At 49.7% G+C, this 19309-nt stretch overlaps 7 protein-coding genes across 7 annotated transcripts; 5 read left to right on the top strand and 2 right to left on the bottom strand.

The window, feature by feature from the left end:
* Positions 1–3589: 3589 nt before the first annotated feature.
* Positions 3590–5938, top strand: FSST1_000736 (protein GCN20; the record flags this gene model as incomplete). The annotated part of the gene is made up of 3 exons (XM_083233815.1): positions 3590–4375; positions 4423–4503; positions 4553–5938. 3 exons carry the CDS (start codon positions 3590–3592, stop codon positions 5936–5938), a joined length of 2253 nt encoding a protein of 750 aa, XP_083090918.1.
* Positions 5939–6452: 514 nt separating this feature from the next.
* On the top strand, positions 6453–6902 carry FSST1_000737 (uncharacterized protein; the record flags this gene model as incomplete). The annotated part of the gene is made up of 1 exon (XM_083233826.1): positions 6453–6902. The coding sequence occupies one exon, from the start codon at positions 6453–6455 to the stop codon at positions 6900–6902; it is 450 nt and encodes a 149-aa protein (XP_083090919.1).
* Positions 6903–8729: 1827 nt separating this feature from the next.
* FSST1_000738 (beta-1 tubulin) lies at positions 8730–10372 on the top strand (the record flags this gene model as incomplete). The annotated part of the gene is made up of 4 exons (XM_083233837.1): positions 8730–8741; positions 8939–8962; positions 9020–9142; positions 9191–10372. 4 exons carry the CDS (start codon positions 8730–8732, stop codon positions 10370–10372), a joined length of 1341 nt encoding a protein of 446 aa, XP_083090920.1.
* A 491-nt stretch (positions 10373–10863) lies between these two features.
* On the top strand, positions 10864–11841 carry FSST1_000739 (mitochondrial 54S ribosomal protein uL6m; the record flags this gene model as incomplete). The annotated part of the gene is made up of 4 exons (XM_083233848.1): positions 10864–10880; positions 10931–11250; positions 11307–11420; positions 11474–11841. The coding sequence occupies 4 exons, from the start codon at positions 10864–10866 to the stop codon at positions 11839–11841; spliced, it is 819 nt and encodes a 272-aa protein (XP_083090921.1).
* Positions 11842–12031: 190 nt separating this feature from the next.
* On the bottom strand, positions 12032–13105 carry FSST1_000740 (uncharacterized protein; the record flags this gene model as incomplete). Its single annotated transcript, XM_083233859.1, has 1 exon — positions 12032–13105. One exon carries the CDS (start codon positions 13103–13105, stop codon positions 12032–12034), a length of 1074 nt encoding a protein of 357 aa, XP_083090922.1.
* A 798-nt stretch (positions 13106–13903) lies between these two features.
* FSST1_000741 (LYR motif-containing protein) lies at positions 13904–14221 on the top strand (the record flags this gene model as incomplete). Its single annotated transcript, XM_083233869.1, has 1 exon — positions 13904–14221. One exon carries the CDS (start codon positions 13904–13906, stop codon positions 14219–14221), a length of 318 nt encoding a protein of 105 aa, XP_083090923.1.
* Positions 14222–14676: 455 nt separating this feature from the next.
* FSST1_000742 (uncharacterized protein) lies at positions 14677–18238 on the bottom strand (the record flags this gene model as incomplete). The annotated part of the gene is made up of 2 exons (XM_083233881.1): positions 14677–17942; positions 18001–18238. The coding sequence occupies 2 exons, from the start codon at positions 18236–18238 to the stop codon at positions 14677–14679; spliced, it is 3504 nt and encodes a 1167-aa protein (XP_083090924.1).
* Positions 18239–19309: the final 1071 nt, after the last annotated feature.

Below are 19309 nucleotides of genomic sequence, written 5' to 3' on the forward strand. Positions count from 1 at the left end.
CGATCAAGGTCCGAAAGAGGCGCTTGCGTCTTGACGGTGGGTCTCGGAGTATCTTAAGTTAGAGCGTATCTCATCTTGAGGCGGGCACCATTCAGAAGTTGTAGATGCGAAATTGTACCTCGCAGCTTCACTCACACCCAGAAAAAGCCACAAGCAGATCCTCCTCGTGTTGAGGCAATGGCCCGCGGCTACGGGTTAAAGGTTGCAGGACGCAACAACCCCTACCCTGTCTTTTGTCTCGATAAGGCTGGATATGAAATCTTTACATACCTAACTACAGCAGGTATATTTTGGCTTCGGGCTGATGCAGAGTCCGAAATCACATGGTCCAGTAGATGTGGTAGAGACTAATCACTGCAAGAACTTACTTTCCCAGTCCGTACCTGAAACAAATCTGTCAGCACAGTGGAAGTCCTCCGACTTGTTTCTCCTCCGATATTGACGAACCAATTCGAATATGCGGATCATAAACTTGACACTCGGTCATTCAGGCTGATCCAACCTGAGATACCTGAATAGGCGAACCAAGCCATCATGATCGAATTTCGTCAAGGTTTGAGGCTCGAGCAACAGAGTCCAATTTCCACCAACCATGCTCAACGGCAGCTAGCTTGGTAGTTTCGACAGTCATGTGCCTAGTGCTCACGATGAGAGCTGACGCAACGCGCCAGCTTCTTTTCTGGTCATAGTATCAAACTCAAAAGCCGCTGGATGGTTGTAGATGTTGATGCACAGCTTTATGATAGGACTCTTGCAGACAGCCACGAAATTCGATGAGTGACAACCAAACACTAGTCGGACAAGGGTCTTATCATGAGGCTCTTTGGGGCTTGCTCTCATCTCATGGAGGCAGTTGCAGAATAGCTCCATCGAGTCTGGAATGCTGACTTTCTTCTCCGCAGTCATGGAGAAAAATTCCGAGTGATCATGATCGACAGATCTGTCTGTGTCAATCATGTTCTACACTTTATCTCAACGTGGCTGCCGATAAACATGAGCACATGAGGCGCATAACGGATCAGGCGGTGCAGCAGCGCATGAGCCCGGAACCATTGATGTGAGGAGAGAATTGTTTGTACTAGCCCTTTTAAACCCTCTTAAACCTGCCTTGATGATGATTGATCATTGTAACGACAGAGAACAACCTCGCTTCGCTTATTGGGATTCTAGGCCTGGTCCTAGCTTGTTCTCCGTTTCTCCATCTTCGAAGCCCATTTTTGGCATGTTTCGACGACGCGCGATTGTCAAGCTATCGTCGCGCTAAGTGGAGGTGATCCAAGCACTCTAGCATTGTGGTGTTGAAATGACGTTGCTTGATCATTTCAACACAGAACGGAGTGCCCGTCCAAAGGCTCAAGCGTACACAAGTGCCGAAGCGCCGTTCGCCCTAGAGGCAAGCGATGGACAGGCACCACTAGTTAGTTGGTGTTTGTCAATCCAAGCGAGGTGAATACGATAGAAAGAGCAGGTTATTGGTCTCAGAATTAGATGGAGGTGTTGTTGTTTCTAGTTGGGTGGGAAGGGAATGCGACTAATGTTTGTTCAATCATGGAACTCAATTCCTCGGTTTCTACCAAGGTATTGCTGACTCGACACTACATTGTCAGCATTGAATCAGTTAATATTCTTCAATCAACATTCCATTTATCAGGACTTGGGTATGTTTGACAATTAAAACTCGTTACAAGCACGAGTCTGACTCTGCATTGAGCATGTAACTCTTCCTGTCATGCAGCATCGATCTTCCGCAATGCGCATGGCTATGTATCGCATCTGATCTGATCTTGAATGCAGGCAATATGTTGAGTTATGCAGAGCCAATGCAGGCGCATAAATCTCCTTGATTGCGACTCTAGATCAATGGGCCGAGTTTAATTACGTGACGAGGCAAAAAATAACAATAACAGTCAATCCGATTGAAATCAACGCGTCGCGCCAAGTCGAGATTTGTTTATGTTTGCACATAATACTGACTGACACTGACACATTCAACATCAGACTTTCTAAAGCTTCCAATGATACGATTGGTGTGCTCGCTCGCAGCTGAAAACCTGCAATTACTGAAACCGGCATGGAGCTAGGATGCGTGGCAAGTGGTTATTGATGAGTTCTAACGCCAGTGTTTTCAATAGTGAAGAATCCTATGGATAGCAGACCTGAGGCACGGCGCTATCGCCGGGATAGCCCTGTAGAATAAATCCGGTTTTCCGCGCTTGTCAGTTCATCATGTGGTTGCTGATGGATGAGATGGTATGCGAGCCCTGAAGTCGAGACGTTGGCGCTCGCATAATAGCAACTTATTGGGTTTGGTGTTGCCGAAACCGCGCCACGCATGCATGTTCATGTTCGTTAGTTACTTGGTTGGACAAACAGGTTCTTTCTGGTGGTGGGAAACTAAAGATTTCTATGTTTTATCTCGCTCGTTAAAATTGGGAGCGCTTCACCGCCAGTTGTTTATGGTTGATCTTTTGATATTGTTAATCTTGAAGTGAATCTGATCAATTAAATTTGTAAAACCTGTCGTATTCTAGTCCCGCAGCGATCTTGAAGGTTTTCACTACGATCAATAGTTCCCAAGACATACATATAAGTTCATTTGTTTGTGTGGCCCCCTGCGGTGTCTTGATATAGCAGTCTTGCTATAGTCCCGGCTCGGCGACATCCCTTCTTCTCGTGTCTGGATTCAGCTCCAACTTCCTTGCCTTTTGCTTCTTATCGTACGCACAGCCTGTTTCCAAGCGCTATGACTTCCTTTGTCATCATATTAAGACATTTATGGTTATGTCGTCAAGGAATAGACTTGTTGTCGACGTCGACGGGCCAGTTGAGTATAGGTTAGGTGACTTTCTGTAGGTATAAACCAGATTGTTAATACAATCCGCAACATACAATTAAAGACCCGTATTTAATGAGTTTGCCAACAGCGGCTATTCTCTGTTTACCCTGTGTACTCTATTGTGACTTTTTGATTAGCACTTCTGGGTCATCTAAGTGTCAACGTAAACTTGATCACCACGGCAGTAACTAGACAGAAAACACCACTTACACTACGCGGTGCTATAACTGCGGTTTATCAACATTACGAGTTAATCACAGTGACACAAAGAGAACCATTCATATTTACTATGAAATATAATGATGAACGAAAGTAAGAGGATTACTTTTCACCCAGATATCACCAACATGTTTGTCTTCATTTTGCGACAATCTATCTACCCTAGAGACTACATCAAACGGCCATCGGTGGGGTGGTGGCTCACTAGTACCCAGTGGCTCTAAGCTTTAGGGTACAGAAATAAATAGCCTAAGAAACCCGGACTAAGGAGGATAAACTGTCCAACTAATTTCGTCGCTTATGATCCTAGCGGCCAATTTTTCTGATACCCCAATGACTACGCCCACAATTTTCAACGACATCTGTGGCGGGGCATTCAAGGTAATTGAACCGTTCAATCGCAGTTCAACCTATTCTCATAACTCGTCGAATCTTCTGTTGGAGTGACACGAGCTGTGGATAATTAAAGGACTTCTGTTGAATTAACACTGCTGCTCGTTAGAACCGACACTAGGTCTATTCGTCGTCATCGTCATGGAGGCTGATATCAGAGCTGTGCTTCCTAACATCGACCCTGTGGTCTCCGAGTACTCCGTGGGCTACCTTACTCACGCCTCTACTACCTATTTAGACGATGATGAGACTTCGAGCGAGTCGCCGCTGAACGAGGCTGCTTCCGCCATCACCGAACTTCTAATTTCCGCCTCAGGCCAGTTTAACCCGGAAACCGAGGAGAAGATCAAGCAGCTTGTTGAGAAATGGGTTGACAAGTACGCCGAGTCCAACGGAGGCCAGAATCGAGGACCCTCAACTGTCAGGCGTCTCGATCAAACTATTCAGGTCAGCCAGCAGCGCAACATGTCGTCGACTTTGGCTGTGGCTACAGGTGGCGTCGATCTGGAGTCTGCCAACGCTAGAAAGGTCGAGTCCAAGGTCGACCGCAAGAAGCTCGAAAAGGCCGAGCGAAAGATTGCAGCCAAGCAGCAGAAAAAGACCTTCAAGACTGTTGAGTACGAGGCTTCAAAGCTTCTCGACCAGCCCGAATCGACAGAGTCCTACGAAGAGTTTTACATGGCCGTCAACCCTCTCCAGCTGGGTGCCGGTTCTGCAAACAAGTCAAAGGATATCAAGTTGGACAACATCGATGTGTCTATCAGCGGACAACGTATTCTTACAGACACAACGCTCACTCTTGCTTACGGACACCGATATGGTCTAGTTGGTAACAACGGTGTTGGTAAATCTACTCTGCTCCGAGCCCTGTCTCGTCGTGAGGTCGCTATTCCTCTGCACATTTCTATTCTCCACGTCGAGCAAGAAGTAAGTCAATCAATGCCCCAAGAAGAAATCATAGCTAACAAGTCTAGATCACTGGTGATGACACTCCGGCTATCCAGGCGGTTCTCGACGCCGACGTTTGGCGCAAGGTTCTGCTTAGAGAGCAAGAGGTTAGTACACCAACACCTTCTGATATTGGATAAGATCTAATAATTGTAGCAAATTACGGCACGCTTGGCAGAGTTGGAACAGCAGCGAGCTTCCCTGGCCGACACATCTGCCGATGCGGCTAGAATTGACCGCGACAGGGAAACACAGGACACTAAGTTGGGAGATGTTCAATCCAAGTTGGCTGAGATGGAGTCAGACAAGGCCGAGTCACGAGCTGCCAGTATCCTTGCTGGTCTCGGTTTCTCAACAGAGCGACAGCAGCATGCTACCAGGACCTTCTCTGGTGGTTGGAGAATGCGTCTGGCTCTTGCGCGAGCCCTATTCTGTGAGCCTGACCTGCTGCTTCTTGACGAACCGTCCAACATGTTGGACGTCCCCTCCATTACTTTCTTGTCCGATTACCTCCAAACCTACCCCAGTACCGTCCTCGTCGTATCTCACGACAGAGCGTTCCTCAACGAGGTCGCAACCGACATCATCCACCAGCACTCGGAGCGTCTCGATTACTACCGTGGAGCCAACTTTGATACCTTCTACTCCACCAAGGAGGAACGCAAGAAGGTCGCCAAGCGAGAGTACGAGAACCAGATGGTTCAGCGAGCCCATCTTCAGGCCTTTATCGACAAGTTCCGTTACAACGCCGCCAAGTCCTCGGAAGCTCAGTCACGTATCAAAAAGCTCGAGAAGATGCCTATCCTCGAAGCCCCAGAGGCCGAGTACAGTGTCAAGTTCAACTTCCCCGAGGTCGAGAAGCTCTCGCCTCCTATCGTGCAGATGTCAGAAGTTACTTTCGGCTATAACAAGGACAACATTCTGCTCCGCAACGTCGATTTGGACGTTCAACTGGACTCTCGAATCGGTATCGTTGGACCCAACGGTGCTGGTAAGACAACTATTCTCAAGCTTCTCATTGGTAAGCTGAGTCCTTCCACTGGTCTGATCTCACAACACCCTCGTCTCCGAATCGGATTCTTCGCTCAGCACCACGTCGATGCTCTCGACCTTGAGGACAGTGCCGTCGGTTTCATGTCCAAGAACTACCCCGGCCGGACAGATGAAGAGTACCGTCGCCGACTTGGTGCTTTCGGTATCACCGGTACAACTGGTCTCCAGAAGATGGGACTGCTGTCTGGAGGTCAAAAGTCTCGTGTCGCTTTTGCATGCTTGGCTCTTACAAACCCCCATATCCTGGTTCTCGACGAACCTTCTAACCATCTTGATATCGAAGCCATGGATGCTTTGGCCGTAGCCCTCAACGAGTTTCAGGGTGGCGTGCTGATGGTTTCCCACGACGTTACTATGTTGCAAACTGTGTGCACATCATTGTGGGTTTGCGATGGAGGTACCGTCGAGAAGTTCCCTGGTGATGTCCAGGCTTACAAGAAAAGGATTACTGCGCAAGCCAATGCTGCTGGTGTTGTTAAGCAGCACTAAGTATATAGTCAAATTGATCAAACGATTGTTACGTTGTATAACACATTTAATCTGTTTGCATCTGGCTTGAACTCTGTTAAATTGCTGTGGCTCGAAATGCATATGAAGCCAAATGTGTTTAATTGTTGTTTTGACCGGCCACCGCTTGGCCTCGCAAACCCTAGCAATAAAACTTTGTCTTCGATTGTCCGACCCTAATAATGCTAATGAACGCACCATGCGTGGTTCGTGTTACATATGATGCAGGTGAATGAATATATGCATTTGGTGGATTTCTTTTTATCACTCGAGGATCGGAACACACAATGCGCATTCAATAACAACAATGGACCCCGAATCTCGTCACAGTCCCAACAGATGATGCGCCCCCAGAATCTATATATACCTTCCATTGAAGTTTACATCACATTTTCGCAACAACCTCCACTGCCCGCAGTGCACCGAACTTGACGAGTATTCGTCAAAGAACTTCCTTCTCTCCTCTCCACCCAAACAGCTACAACACCTGGCGAAAATGGAGGGCATCGAAACCACTCAAGCCGTAGTGGCCATGGATCTCTCCGATCCCGATATCGAACCTTGCACCAAATCTTCTGAGCACGCTACTCCCACCAAAACCGACGAACCCTCTGCTTCACCTGCGCCCGAGCCCAGCGCTTCTTCCCCTACTACCGAAGCCGATGACGAACAGGATACCATCAGCAAGATCATTGAAGTCAAAAAGACCAAACCTACCCTCCACGTGCGGGAGAACCTCAGCTACTGGAAGTGTAACCAGACCCTCCAGGACGGCAGCACCTGCAGTTCCTACAACGTGATGGAGTTTAAGCAGTGTAAGGACTGCAAGAGCCGACGCGGAGTTGGAGACGACGGCACCGATGCCTACGGTACTAAGGTTGCTAAGATCGTCCACGTCGACAACAAGAATGGAGATGAGTACTGGCAGTATCTCATGGAGGAATAGGCCTATACGAGATGAACAAATTGGGCGCGGGGGACAGGTCTTTCACGAGGAATGTGATCTCGGGGAAAGGGGATTTAATCGTCATGACATGCAGTCAGGGAAACCGCTTGATATTAAGGGATAGAGGATCATGAGTTATGAATGTAATCAGATTACCTCGACTTACTGCCTATGCTGCTGTGTCGTTCCCTAAAGAAAGTCTTGGGTTGCACTTAGAGCCATAAAAGCCAGGACACACCTTCCTAAGCCAAAGTGTTGCGAACGAGGGTTGTTTCCTGAGTCGTGGCGGGTTTCTCTCGTTAGGATGGGTGCCGTATCAGTCACTCCCTTTCTAAAATAAACCACCTCAATAACAACATAGCGACTCTAGATCCGAGATATACAACGTAGTATCTCGAATAGCTCGTGACCATACGATGCATCGAGACACCATCTCAGCAAGGTGAGCGATCATGTGCGGCACACGTTGGCATCTAGGGTTTGGTTTTCCACTGGTTACGCGCCCAGGACTACAAAGGTTCATGTATCGCTAGAGTCAGGTATTCTGAATTAAGCATGGAGTTTTAGATGTTCCTTAGGGTATTAGAAAGCTGGCGAAATTAGTAGGTCGGTTTATGCTACTTAGATCGTACTCCTTAGATATGCACTTGTTTCTATACCTAAAGACTTATGAAGCCAACGTTTCTACTACTTACCAGATGATATTTTTAGATCGAGTGAGTATGGCAGCAGGTCATTTCACGGTCTCCAAGGCCTCTATTCGGCAAAAGTTGTTGCAATCTTGAAGTCCCGGAATCGTCTTCGTATGTTTGTTAATTTCGGCTTAGCTCACATGACGAATGCCGGCTTCACAAACCTTGCCGCTTACCTACTAGGTAGCCATGACTGTACACAATAAGTGAGTGTATCTTACGGATATATGCCTGATAGCTCGACGTTGATAGACGGCAAGACTGCCATAAATGGAATTACGATGCAATAGAACGGAGCTCGAATGACGATGCATATCGTGATTATCTTTACATCATTGCAGTTTTATTCATGTTGCAAATCGTGACACAAAGAGATGTGCTTTCCAGGTTTCTTCTTGGGTGGTCGCCTCATGTTGAAAATGCTGATCGTCAAATGTTCTGTTCATCTCGGATAGTTCAATCGCCAATTGCTGTGGGGCAAATGTTGCTGGCGTTCTTCAGTTCGTTGGTGATATGTACCGAGGAAGCTACTGAGCTCCAGGAATGGACTTTACCAACGTGGCTGACTTCAACGGTCACTGAATGTCAAGTAACAGTGCCAACGGCTATAAATGAAACCAGAACACCTTTCGTCACTTACCAATAACAGTTCATCTGTAAAAAAGCGATACTGAACATGGAAATAGTGAAGGATTCTTTCCATCTTATTTCCTCCATCGTCTTGATCTTCTTCTGGTCTGTCAACCACTAGATAACAGTGACAGCAACAGGGAGCAGGGGAAGCTCAATTGGCGTACCTGCCACTGTGGAGCCCCCATCTGGCGGCGCTTTGCCTTTCTGAGGGTGTGCACGGATCAACAGGTAAACAACGGAGAGCGCTCACTGGCTCAATCGTCAAGAAAGTAGGTACCGCCCTGCCCCTTGTTTACATCCTTGCTGGGCCCTGAACCATGGCGGTGAACAATTTCACCCTCCATTCTCCAAACAAAAATCAACATTCCCTCCCACCTCTGGAACTGCCAACCCACTCTCCTACTCCGTCAAAGCTAAGGCTACTTCAGCTCTTGAACTACTTCGGCCCATTTCTTCTTCTCTTTACTCTCCATATCCCATCTTTACATCCACAGCCGTCAATATGCGCGAGATTGTGAGTGCTTTCCATTGAACTCTAACTTCAAGCTGCTGCACGCGTTGAGCTTGTCTTCTGTGCTCCTGGTTCTACTGTACCCCGCCGGCCGGCGGCAGCTCAACAACAATGCATGATAGCTCGCAGCTTGATCAATCTTCTTCCCCAGAAACAAGAGAAGAGAAGAGAAGCTAACCTTATCTTTTTCTTTGCGATAGGTTCACCTTCAGACCGGTCAGTGCGTAAGTATTTATCTGCTCTTCCATCTCACCCGAGGGAGATGCTAACATGTTTATTAGGGTAACCAAATCGGTGCTGCTTTCTGGCAGACTATCTCTGGCGAGCACGGTCTCGACAGCAATGGTGTTTACAGCGGTACCTCCGAGCTCCAGCTCGAGCGCATGAGCGTTTACTTCAACGAGGTTTGTTTCATCACTCCTGCCACGAAAAACACAAGCTCACGTGTGTAGGCCTCCGGTAACAAATATGTTCCCCGTGCCGTCCTCGTCGATCTCGAGCCCGGTACCATGGACGCCGTCCGTGCCGGTCCCTTCGGACAGCTTTTCCGACCCGACAACTTCGTTTTCGGTCAATCCGGTGCCGGAAACAACTGGGCCAAGGGTCATTACACTGAGGGAGCTGAACTTGTCGACCAAGTTCTCGATGTCGTCCGCCGTGAGGCCGAGGGCTGTGACTGCCTCCAGGGCTTCCAAATCACCCACTCTCTTGGTGGTGGTACCGGCGCCGGTATGGGTACCCTGTTGATCTCCAAGATCCGTGAGGAATTTCCCGACCGTATGATGGCAACATTCTCCGTCGTTCCTTCCCCTAAGGTCTCCGACACCGTCGTCGAGCCTTATAACGCCACCCTCTCCGTCCATCAACTGGTTGAGAACTCCGACGAGACCTTCTGTATCGATAACGAGGCTCTTTACGACATTTGTATGCGCACCCTCAAGCTGTCCAACCCCTCTTACGGCGACTTGAACTACCTTGTCTCCGCCGTCATGTCCGGCGTCACCACCTGTCTCCGTTTCCCCGGTCAGCTGAACTCTGACCTCCGAAAGCTCGCCGTCAACATGGTGCCCTTCCCTCGTCTGCACTTCTTTATGGTCGGATTCGCTCCCTTGACCAGCCGTGGTGCTCACTCTTTCCGTGCTGTCAGCGTTCCTGAGCTGACCCAGCAGATGTTCGACCCCAAGAACATGATGGCTGCTTCCGACTTCCGCAACGGTCGTTACCTGACCTGCTCTGCCATCTTCCGTGGCCGTGTCGCCATGAAGGAGGTTGAGGACCAGATGCGCAATGTCCAGAGCAAGAACTCATCATACTTCGTCGAGTGGATTCCTAACAACATCCAGACCGCTCTCTGCGCTATCCCACCTCGTGGACTTACAATGTCTTCCACTTTTATTGGAAATTCCACCTCTATCCAGGAGCTTTTCAAGCGTGTTGGCGAGCAGTTCACTGCTATGTTCCGACGCAAGGCTTTCTTGCATTGGTACACTGGTGAGGGTATGGATGAGATGGAGTTCACTGAGGCTGAGTCTAACATGAACGATCTTGTCTCTGAATACCAGCAGTACCAGGATGCTGGTATTGACGAGGAAGAAGAGGAGTACGAGGAGGAGCTGCCTGAAGGCGAGGAGTAAGATACTCCAATGTGCTGAAACCACCGGTCGTCTATGTTGTCTGTGTTCAATAGCCGGCCTGCAATTTCTTTTCAGGGCGTAGTTGTTTAATTCCGGGGTTAAGATATCCTCAAAATCGGCAGTACACGACAGATGTACGAGTCAAATAAAATTCAGAAGTACTATTGTACCAATTCTATAGTCTTAAACCATTGTGAAATTGAAATTGGAAAAAGAGTTAACGTTTATTGTCATGTTCTACATGATGAGATGAAGTTGAATTGATGTGGGTGTTCCTCAAAGTCTAATAGCTCTGATTCACGCAGCCTCGTCACGAAAGATAGGGCTCTTATAGCAACCTTATTCTCACATAACACAAAAGTAACACCTGCTAAACAGCCCACTCGTTCTTCCTTCAACACACAGAACACACAGAGATGAAGTTGACTGTCGGTGATCGGACCACTCTTGTCCCGATCAGTTGTTAAGCTATTCCTACAGCACGTGATGGCATGACTAAGCACGAAAAGTCAAGCTTCATGGTCTGAACATCGTCCGTGGAGCCAACCAGCATTGCAGCACGCCTACGACAGCCATATCGACACCAATGGCTGCCATGTTCGCTCCCAGCCGGGGGAAGGCATTAGGACGAGCCATTACGGCCTCGTCGCCTGGCCCTGTCACGCTTCCTGGCTTCCTGGTGCCGGCATGGCAGGCGGCAGCACCACGAACCACCGCACTCTTCTCCACGACATCGAAACGGCCCTCTAAGCTTGGCCGAACACCACTCTCGATTCCCCCCGGAGTGGAGCTTTCCGTTGGAGAACCTGTTGCGAAGAAGGACTTGACATCGTACAAGAAGGTGTATAAGAAGACCATCAACATCAAGGGACCATTGGGTGCGTTAGAATAAGTCCCCAGGAGGGAAAGGAGCGAATTGCTGACTGGTTGTTAGGATCGCTCGGTCTCGAGGTTCCCGAATATGTGCAGCTCACTCAGGATCTTGACGCCAAGAGCATTTTGTTGAGCGTTCGGGACAATGAAGCCAAGGACCAAAAGGCAATGTGGGGTAGGTTTACATATCCGGTGCTCTCGACGCAATTGATGCTGACAATTGTGTAGGAACTACATGGTCTTATCTCAGGAACTACATCATGGGCGTTTCAGAAGGCCACACAGCCATTCTCCGTCTCGTTGGTGTTGGTTACCGAGCCAGTGTCGAAGAGCGAGGTGCCAAAGAGGAATTTCCTGGCCAGCGTTTCCTGTGCCTCAAGCTGGGTTTCACGCATCCCGTCGAGGAGGGTATCCCCCGCGGTGTCACCGTTACGACCCCTGCGCCTACGCGTATCCTGATTGAGGGAGTTGACCGTGAGGTTATCATGTCCTTCGCTGGGCGAGTTCGCATGTGGCGTCCTCCGGAGCCTTATAAGGGAAAGGGCGTGTTCATCAACGACCAAACGATCAAGCTGAAGCAAAAGAAGATCAAATAGAGAAATGGTATTTGGGGAACTTGTATGGGCCGGCTTGGTGGCCTATTGGACGCAGCTGGCGTGTGTATTCTAGTATCATGTACAGAATTTGTACTATTTGACGAAGCATATACAAAATCACTATTTTTTTTAACTCTTGAGTTTTCGCTTTCATTCAAGTCATATCGCTTTTCCTTCTTATTCCACGATTCTATGATTGCTTGGCGCTCAGGACCTCCTGAACAGCCTGGAGAACCTTGCCGTGAACAGCAGCGGGAGCAGCAATAACACCCTTGTTGTTGGCAAGAGTGCGTCCGACGCTGAAGTCGAGGCGCTTGCCGTGAATGTCAGTGACCTGGCCACCAGCTTCGCGGACAATGAGGTCACCAGCAGCGTGATCCCAGATCTTCTCCTGGTATGTCGCCTTGACGGGCAGGCGAAGGTAGATATCACCAGCGCCACGGGCAATGGAGCCGTACTTGGCTTGGCTGTCCATGCGAACACTCTCTTGTGTAATACCGAGCTTCTTGGAGATGAGAGCTTGGTCGTCGTGCGCAGAGTGACCAGCCTCGACACTCTCACAGAAAGTAGCCTTGGAGAGATCGTCGATGCTTCGCATAGTGATGGCCTTCTGGGTAGAGAGGGCGCTGGTAGTTAGAGGACGGCTGTTGGCGCCGTGACCCTGGACAGCAGAGAAAATGACGCCGCGACCCTCGTCGGTGGCATTGGCGCCAATGTCGGATGTCAAACGGGCTGAGTCGTCAACCGGGAGGTTAGGGCAACCAAGAACACCGACCTTGACGTCGCCATCAACCATGAGACCCAGGCAGACGGCGTATTGTCCACCACGGAGGAAACCCTTTGTTCCATCAATGGGGTCAATGGCCCAGATGCGACCGCTTGAACCGCCCTGGCTGCCACCTCTGTCGATCAACTCGAACATATCCTCAACATCCTTGATGGGACCGCCGAGCTGCTTCTCAGCGTCCTCGTCGTCGAGCTTGGTAGAGCTGACGAGCTCCCAGATAGTCTGCTTGAGGTTCGCATCCTCCTTGAGCTGAGCAGCCTCCTCCTCAGCGACGATAGCGTCGTCAGGGAAGCTGTGACGGAGGGCAGCGATAATAAGAGCCTGGGCGCCAAAGTCACCAATAGTGACAGGGCTCTTGTCATTCTTGTCAACGGTTCCCTTTGCCTTCTCGTGGAAAACACGCTTGGTGAGGATGGTGGCGCGCTGGACGGCGAGCTCAGCGATCTTGAGCTCTGAGGCGTAAGACGGGGCGGCCATGGTTGCGAGCGGTCGATTGAGGACGAGAAGATGGGAAGATATTTGGCGGAGACGGGGGATGAATGAAGGCGACAGAAAGATAGCCAGGGTGATAGTGAGTAGAAAGAAGAGGAGGGATCTAAAGAATATTGACATTCAAGGTAGAGAGCAAGGTACCACTGAGTACTATATGCAGTAGTAGGATAGTAGTAGGTAACGTGGGATGGCGCAATTGCTGTATGGTTGGTCTCTTTCGGGTCGTCGGGCGGGTCGTCGCTGTGACTGGGTCTAAGATGAGTGGGATGTGGATTAATTGATTGAAGGATCTGATTAAGAGTGTGAGGAAAAGAAAAGAAGTGGGATGAGCTGTTGAGGTTGTTTGAGCTTGGTGACGTGAGACGAATTGGTTTAGCGATGGAGCGATTTACAAGTTGGTAGGGTATATGTTTCTGTTCTTTCTTAACGCAGAATTCAGTCTGATGGAATGAAACCAACCCAATTGACTTTAATCAATCTTACTAAGTAATAACATAGAGATATAACTAATTATCTTCATGACCAGGGCATTAAAGAGCTATTATCTCTATCATGTCTACTCCTACCTTTGCCCCGCCATTAGACTCTGGTATCAATGAGGGGCATTTTCTCATTCCCCTTCTCATTCTTACCTACCGACATTTTTTTCCCCTTGTTCACAGCGGAACCATCCGATTGGTCCGTCATTTCGAGCATCCCATCAATTCAAACCCAACCATCCAAATCATTTCATCATCTCTTCTCCCACCTCTTGGACTCTTATACCGAATACGAAACACCAAAATGGCTTCATCACCCGCATCTCTACGTTCTCTCTACCGCTCCCTCCTCCGGGAGCTGCCACCTCGACCCGTCCTCGCTTCACCTCGCTCTGCCCTGCACTCTCGCCTCCGAAATTCATTTACTTCCGATTCAAAGGAAGCGACATCGCCCGACGCCCGGGCTCATGCTGCTGCCCAGGCCATTGCTTACCTTCGATCTCAGCGCATGTATGCCACGCTGCTCGAGCGATATAACCCTGGTATGGGTATGGATGAGGAGGAGCGTGTTCGCTTGACTGCGCGAAGAGTTGGCATGGATCTGCCGGTCGAGTACAAGTGAAAAATCCACACACGAATTGGAATGAACACGAAAAGGGAAACAAAAACGATAGAAGAGATCCGGAAGACGGCTGGAGCTGATTAGCGAAATCTGAGTATGTCAAAGAGAACTGTCACCATATGCAATGAAACACCCAATCTCGAGCATTACGGAAACGGATATCAAACGACACAGGAAATGCACAAAGCACCGAGAACTCAAATAAAGCGCATGAAAATGTCAGGAGAGATTTTTCGGCCTCTACTTGCCAGAAAAAATGTACGAATAAGTGTATGAAACAGACGCAATACCCAGGCATTAAAGAGCAAACAATTCATTATCATATCATTTCTCATTCATTCAAAGGACTCGTTTGGTCCAAGATCGAAAATTATATACAGAATAGTATCGTTTCCAAAAGATCGAGCACATGTGGCTCAGGGGTATCAACATCAACTCACTTCTCGTGTAGGTTACTAAACTCCGCCTACTCCTCCGTCTTCAAGCGACTCGTCCCAGCCGCCCATCTGCAACAGCCATTCTCCCAATCGCTCCTTGACGAGTGTCATGTTCTCGCCCAAGGCACTCTTCCATTGATCTTGCACTAGGCGGACCTTCTCCTTCAGGTCATCAGTAAGTCTGTGTTCTTCTGAATGTCGCATCTCCTGCGCTCGCGCCTTGCTGTCGGCCTTGGGAATTGGGTTTCCGTTCTCATCCTGTGTTTGAGTCTCGAGCACTTTGCCCTTGGCATGTACTACCGCCTCTTTGACCTCGTGAAGTAAACACAACAAGTTCGTGTGAGACTCGATGAACTGATATGTGCTTTTTTCTGCGTGAAGCAACAGGCTGAACAGATACTGCATTGGATGTTCGACATATGATGGATTTTCGTCAATTTCAGACGTCGGAATCAAAATGTTGAACCCTTCTAGATCCAAAGGAATGCTGTCCAATAGCTCGCATAGCGGGGGCGCAATATCCCAAAACGCCGACAGCTGCAGTGCAACGCCGTGATCGACAGCCTTTTCGACCACTCCCCGGAAGTCTCGTGTTCGTTCCAGAACTTCGTGTGCAAACGCATATTCGCGTTTAGCCGAGTCTTCCGCGAAGAAGGCCTCAGCTGACTTGAGCTTCTCGGTGTTCCCGGAAAGTCGATAAGGAGTCAATACGACCTCACAGTATCGGCTGTTACGATCCGATAGAATATCATATATGGCTCGGTGAAGACCTTCTCGTGCCTCGAAAACCCATTTGAGCAGAGTCAACTTTTCCAAAAGTTCTGGTCTATCGTCACCTTCTTCTTGCGGCATGTCAGCGTCGATATGTTCATTGTCGAATAGATGCAGAGACAAATCGTCGAATAACTCGGTCGCACGTGAGATACGCCCTGTCAACAACTCGTTCAAAGGCAGTACCACCTGGTTCTGGAACAGCTCATATTCCGACTTTTCCAGTTCTTTTTTCTTTGCGATCTCGTTGACCTTTTCGTCAGCATCGATAGTTCCTGCGTCTGCGTAGCTTAAGCTGCCAGAGTTGATCTCATTCTGCAGGTGTGCCCGCAAAGCCTGACGGCGCTCAGCCGCAGCTTTAGAAAACTGTTCTCGTCGTTTGGTACTCTCAACGGTGAACCGTTCTCTCGTCTTCGTCAACTCATCGAGCTGGCTCAAAGCTCGCACTGCAGTTCTGATTGAAGTCAACTCTGGGTGCTTGTTGTTAACAGCAGGATGGTGCCTTGGATAAGGAGGTGGCATTGTGACGAGTCGAGATACGTCGAGGTGATCACGATTGGTCATTGATGAGGGACTCGAGCCCATATTGGAAGCAGTGGCAAAGCCGAACTGTTGGGGCGTAAGACTAGGCTCCGACTGGTCGTGCCAGCCTGTCTTCTCAGGAGGATATTCAGACACCGAACCCTGTTCTTCATATACCACAGGAGGTCGATCCTCTTCAACCCATTGCGTTTTGGTCACACCCATATACTTTGATTCTCTTTTGGACCTGCCGAGATGAGAAGCCTCGCCTTGTGAGTCTGATTCCCACCAGCGACTTGGGGGGCGACCTCGGGAACTCCCATTCTCATAGTTTTCGCTGACGCTCATGCTTAGAATTGGTGACAAAGAAGGCATGTAATTGCCGGACCAGTTCAAGTTCGGCGGGTTGTTGCCGCTTGGCGAGATTGGCACATTGGCTGCTTTAGAGGTAGACTGGGGGCTCTCTCCAACGTTGGAGCCTACCGAACCTCGGCGAGATGGCCCTGGCTCCGATAAGCCAGGTGTATACTGATCTTGCGAAGAAGCCGAATCTCTTCTTGTTTGGGTTACCATCGGTCGGAATAGATCGCGGGTAAGGTCGAATATTTCAGAACCCATGGCCCCGATAGCTACAGAATATCGTTCACGTCTGATTCTTGACTCGTTCACAACAAAATCGGCGAACAGGCGTACCCTGTCTGCGTCGGTGGCGGCTTTGGACTCCTTCATAGCGAACTCGCGAAATCGATCAACCGTCCCTTCTGCAAATTGGCTAGCAGTCTGTGTTGTTACTAGATGCTTTGACACTGGGAGACCGGCTGAAGGTGGCCTCGAGGATTCCCGGACCCTAGAGACTGATGCCACAGACCCGGATCTTGGAGGCGGAGTAGGAAGCGCTTTGGGGGCGACTGCCTTCGAATTGCTACCATATTGCACGTATTTATGGGCGTTGGGGGAGAACGGTGGTGTTTCGGCTTCTTGAGGCAGTTTTCCTGATGCTGGAGCTCTCGGGGTTGAGTTTCGGGAATCTTGTGATGTAAGTGCGTCGCTAAGAGGTGTTGACTTGCCGATTGACGCCCGCGACAAATCCGTCGAGTTCGGTACCATGATATCCGCCATAGAATCCGGACGGGTCCGCTCATCTATGGAACTGCGAATGGTGTGCCTGGTTCGACTCTCGGTTCGCCGCTGCAAAATCGTTTTGTCATGTCGTACTGCCTTTTGCCGGTTTAGCCCATTAATACTCGATGAAGAACTAGGAGCAGGCTCAATGGGTGGACTGGAGGGTATCGAAGTATCGATAGTGAGGCCCGGTGACCGTCTTCGATCCGACGGTCCTGCTTGGCTTTCATTCTCATTCCAATCCGCAGGTGTGGGTGGAACAGGTCCCAGATTTGTTACCCCTGCTGGCGGTCGTCGTCTGTTTACAGGAGGGGATATGATTGGAACCGAATTCCTGTCCATGGACTGGACACTCTGCGACCTACTCGAGGAAGGCGGAGGAGGTCCAGGAGGGGGCGGAGGGAGAGGCATGCCTGGCTCCCACCTGGACTGAGATGTTGACCGTGAGCGAGCAGATGTGGGTGTCTCTACGGCTCCGGCAGAAACAGCTCTTCGGGCTGCTGGGGGGCCATGATGCATGACTCCGCCAATTCCATGTTCGGGACTAGGTTGATGAAACGAAGTCTGGACTATCATACTTTGCCGGTGACTCTGGGGTGGTGGCTGAGGTGGTGGAGTGCTCGAGTTGTCGGTATCTCTACGACGGCCTAATGATGGAAGGAAACGACGATCCCGTGAGCCGTTGCGCGTCCCTGGAGGAGGAGGAGGGAACGACGCATTGGCCGGTTCTGGGGAAGGCCGATGCATGGTCGCACTTAGTCGAGGTGGCGGAGTTGGAGTTCCATTCGGTGTAGAGTCAAAGACTGTACTGATGGGTCTCGGCTGCTGACCTCTGGGTGGACTATATGGCGGAGGAGGCAATGGCGACACTGTCGAATGTTAGGACACAGATTACAACAAATTATACTGACCCTGTTAGCCACTTGCCTTGAACCTCGCCTGCATATTGAACAGCACGCTCGGCGACAGCGGCCTGCGTAGGAACCCATTCTTGAGGATTATAGGGCTGTATACTACTGCCGGGCGTTTGGGCAGCAGAGTGATAATGACTGGAGGTCATGGACACGGCAGATATGGGCGTTTGTAGGTGGTTGTTGTAGATACCCGGGGTTGTCGTGAGAGGAAGAAGGCCCTGGCGAAGTCGCGCCGGATCGCGAGAAGTCATGATGAAGGATTAAGCAGGACCAAGAGACTATAACTTTACTCGACCGCTAGGTCCAGGGTCCTTGTGATGGGGGCAAGGCCAAAAGGAACGTCTTAGTGACAGACGTATCAGCGGTTGGTTCTGGTACGTGGGGTCCTAGGATGGATCCGCGGGGTGGCGGCGCGTGCGAACAGAGGGAGTGAGTCGATGGGCTCAGGTGAGGATCACGACAGGCTGAACAGGAATCGACAATGGAGCTGAGACGACAAGTAACAGGATGCCAATCACCTTGATCTGACTGGCCAAACAGCTGCTTGTCTGAAGTGATCGCGTTTATTGGAGAAACGAAACCGACACACAAAAATAGTGTATCTAGGTAGGTATGCAGGTGAGGCTCTGCGTGTAAGAAGTTGTCGGTCAATTGACTGTCAAGGACGGAAATATCTCTCATCAATCCATCCGTGGTAGCTGCAGCCAGGACGATTAGTACGTCCCTTAATGCACAACCAACCAAATGGGAATAGAAATGTGATTGAGGATTATCAAGGATGTAGGGAATAAGAGAGAGTGTGGTTGGGTTGGGAACTTTTTAGGGAGGAGGGGCTCTGTTACAAGCAGGAGGTACTAACCTACCCCTGCGAGGAAGTACCTAAAGTAAGGTACGAAGCAGGTAGTTTGAAATCACAACAGCTCACTATTGGGGGGTCTCAGTGGGAGTGGGAGAGAGGAAGAGGCAAGAGGGCACTGTAACTAAATAAAGCGAGAGTGGGATGTCAACTCGAAACCGTTGTCTGCTTTCTCTTTATCGCCGATTAGACAAATCAAGCCGAGCCCTGTCTGTGGTGTCTTCTTGGCGGAGACTTTGCTGGGGTGGCATGAACGCTATCAGATGTGTGGAACAAAGAGAGTTGACATGGATAGGATGCTTCGCTTCGTGGGGAGTTTGTGGATGACCAATTGTTGGTTCGGGATGGGCAACAGTAAGGGGGATCTACGGGTCTACTATACGCACGTATTGAGGGGATTCTTACTAGGAATGGTAGTTCAAAGTCTTCGACCGCCTCTTGTAAGAAAGACACTCAGCTGACAAAG

Source organism: Fusarium sambucinum, chromosome IV, assembly GCF_050947815.1.
Source record: "Fusarium sambucinum isolate potato_lamoka chromosome IV, whole genome shotgun sequence".
NCBI lineage: Eukaryota > Fungi > Ascomycota > Sordariomycetes > Hypocreales > Nectriaceae > Fusarium > Fusarium sambucinum.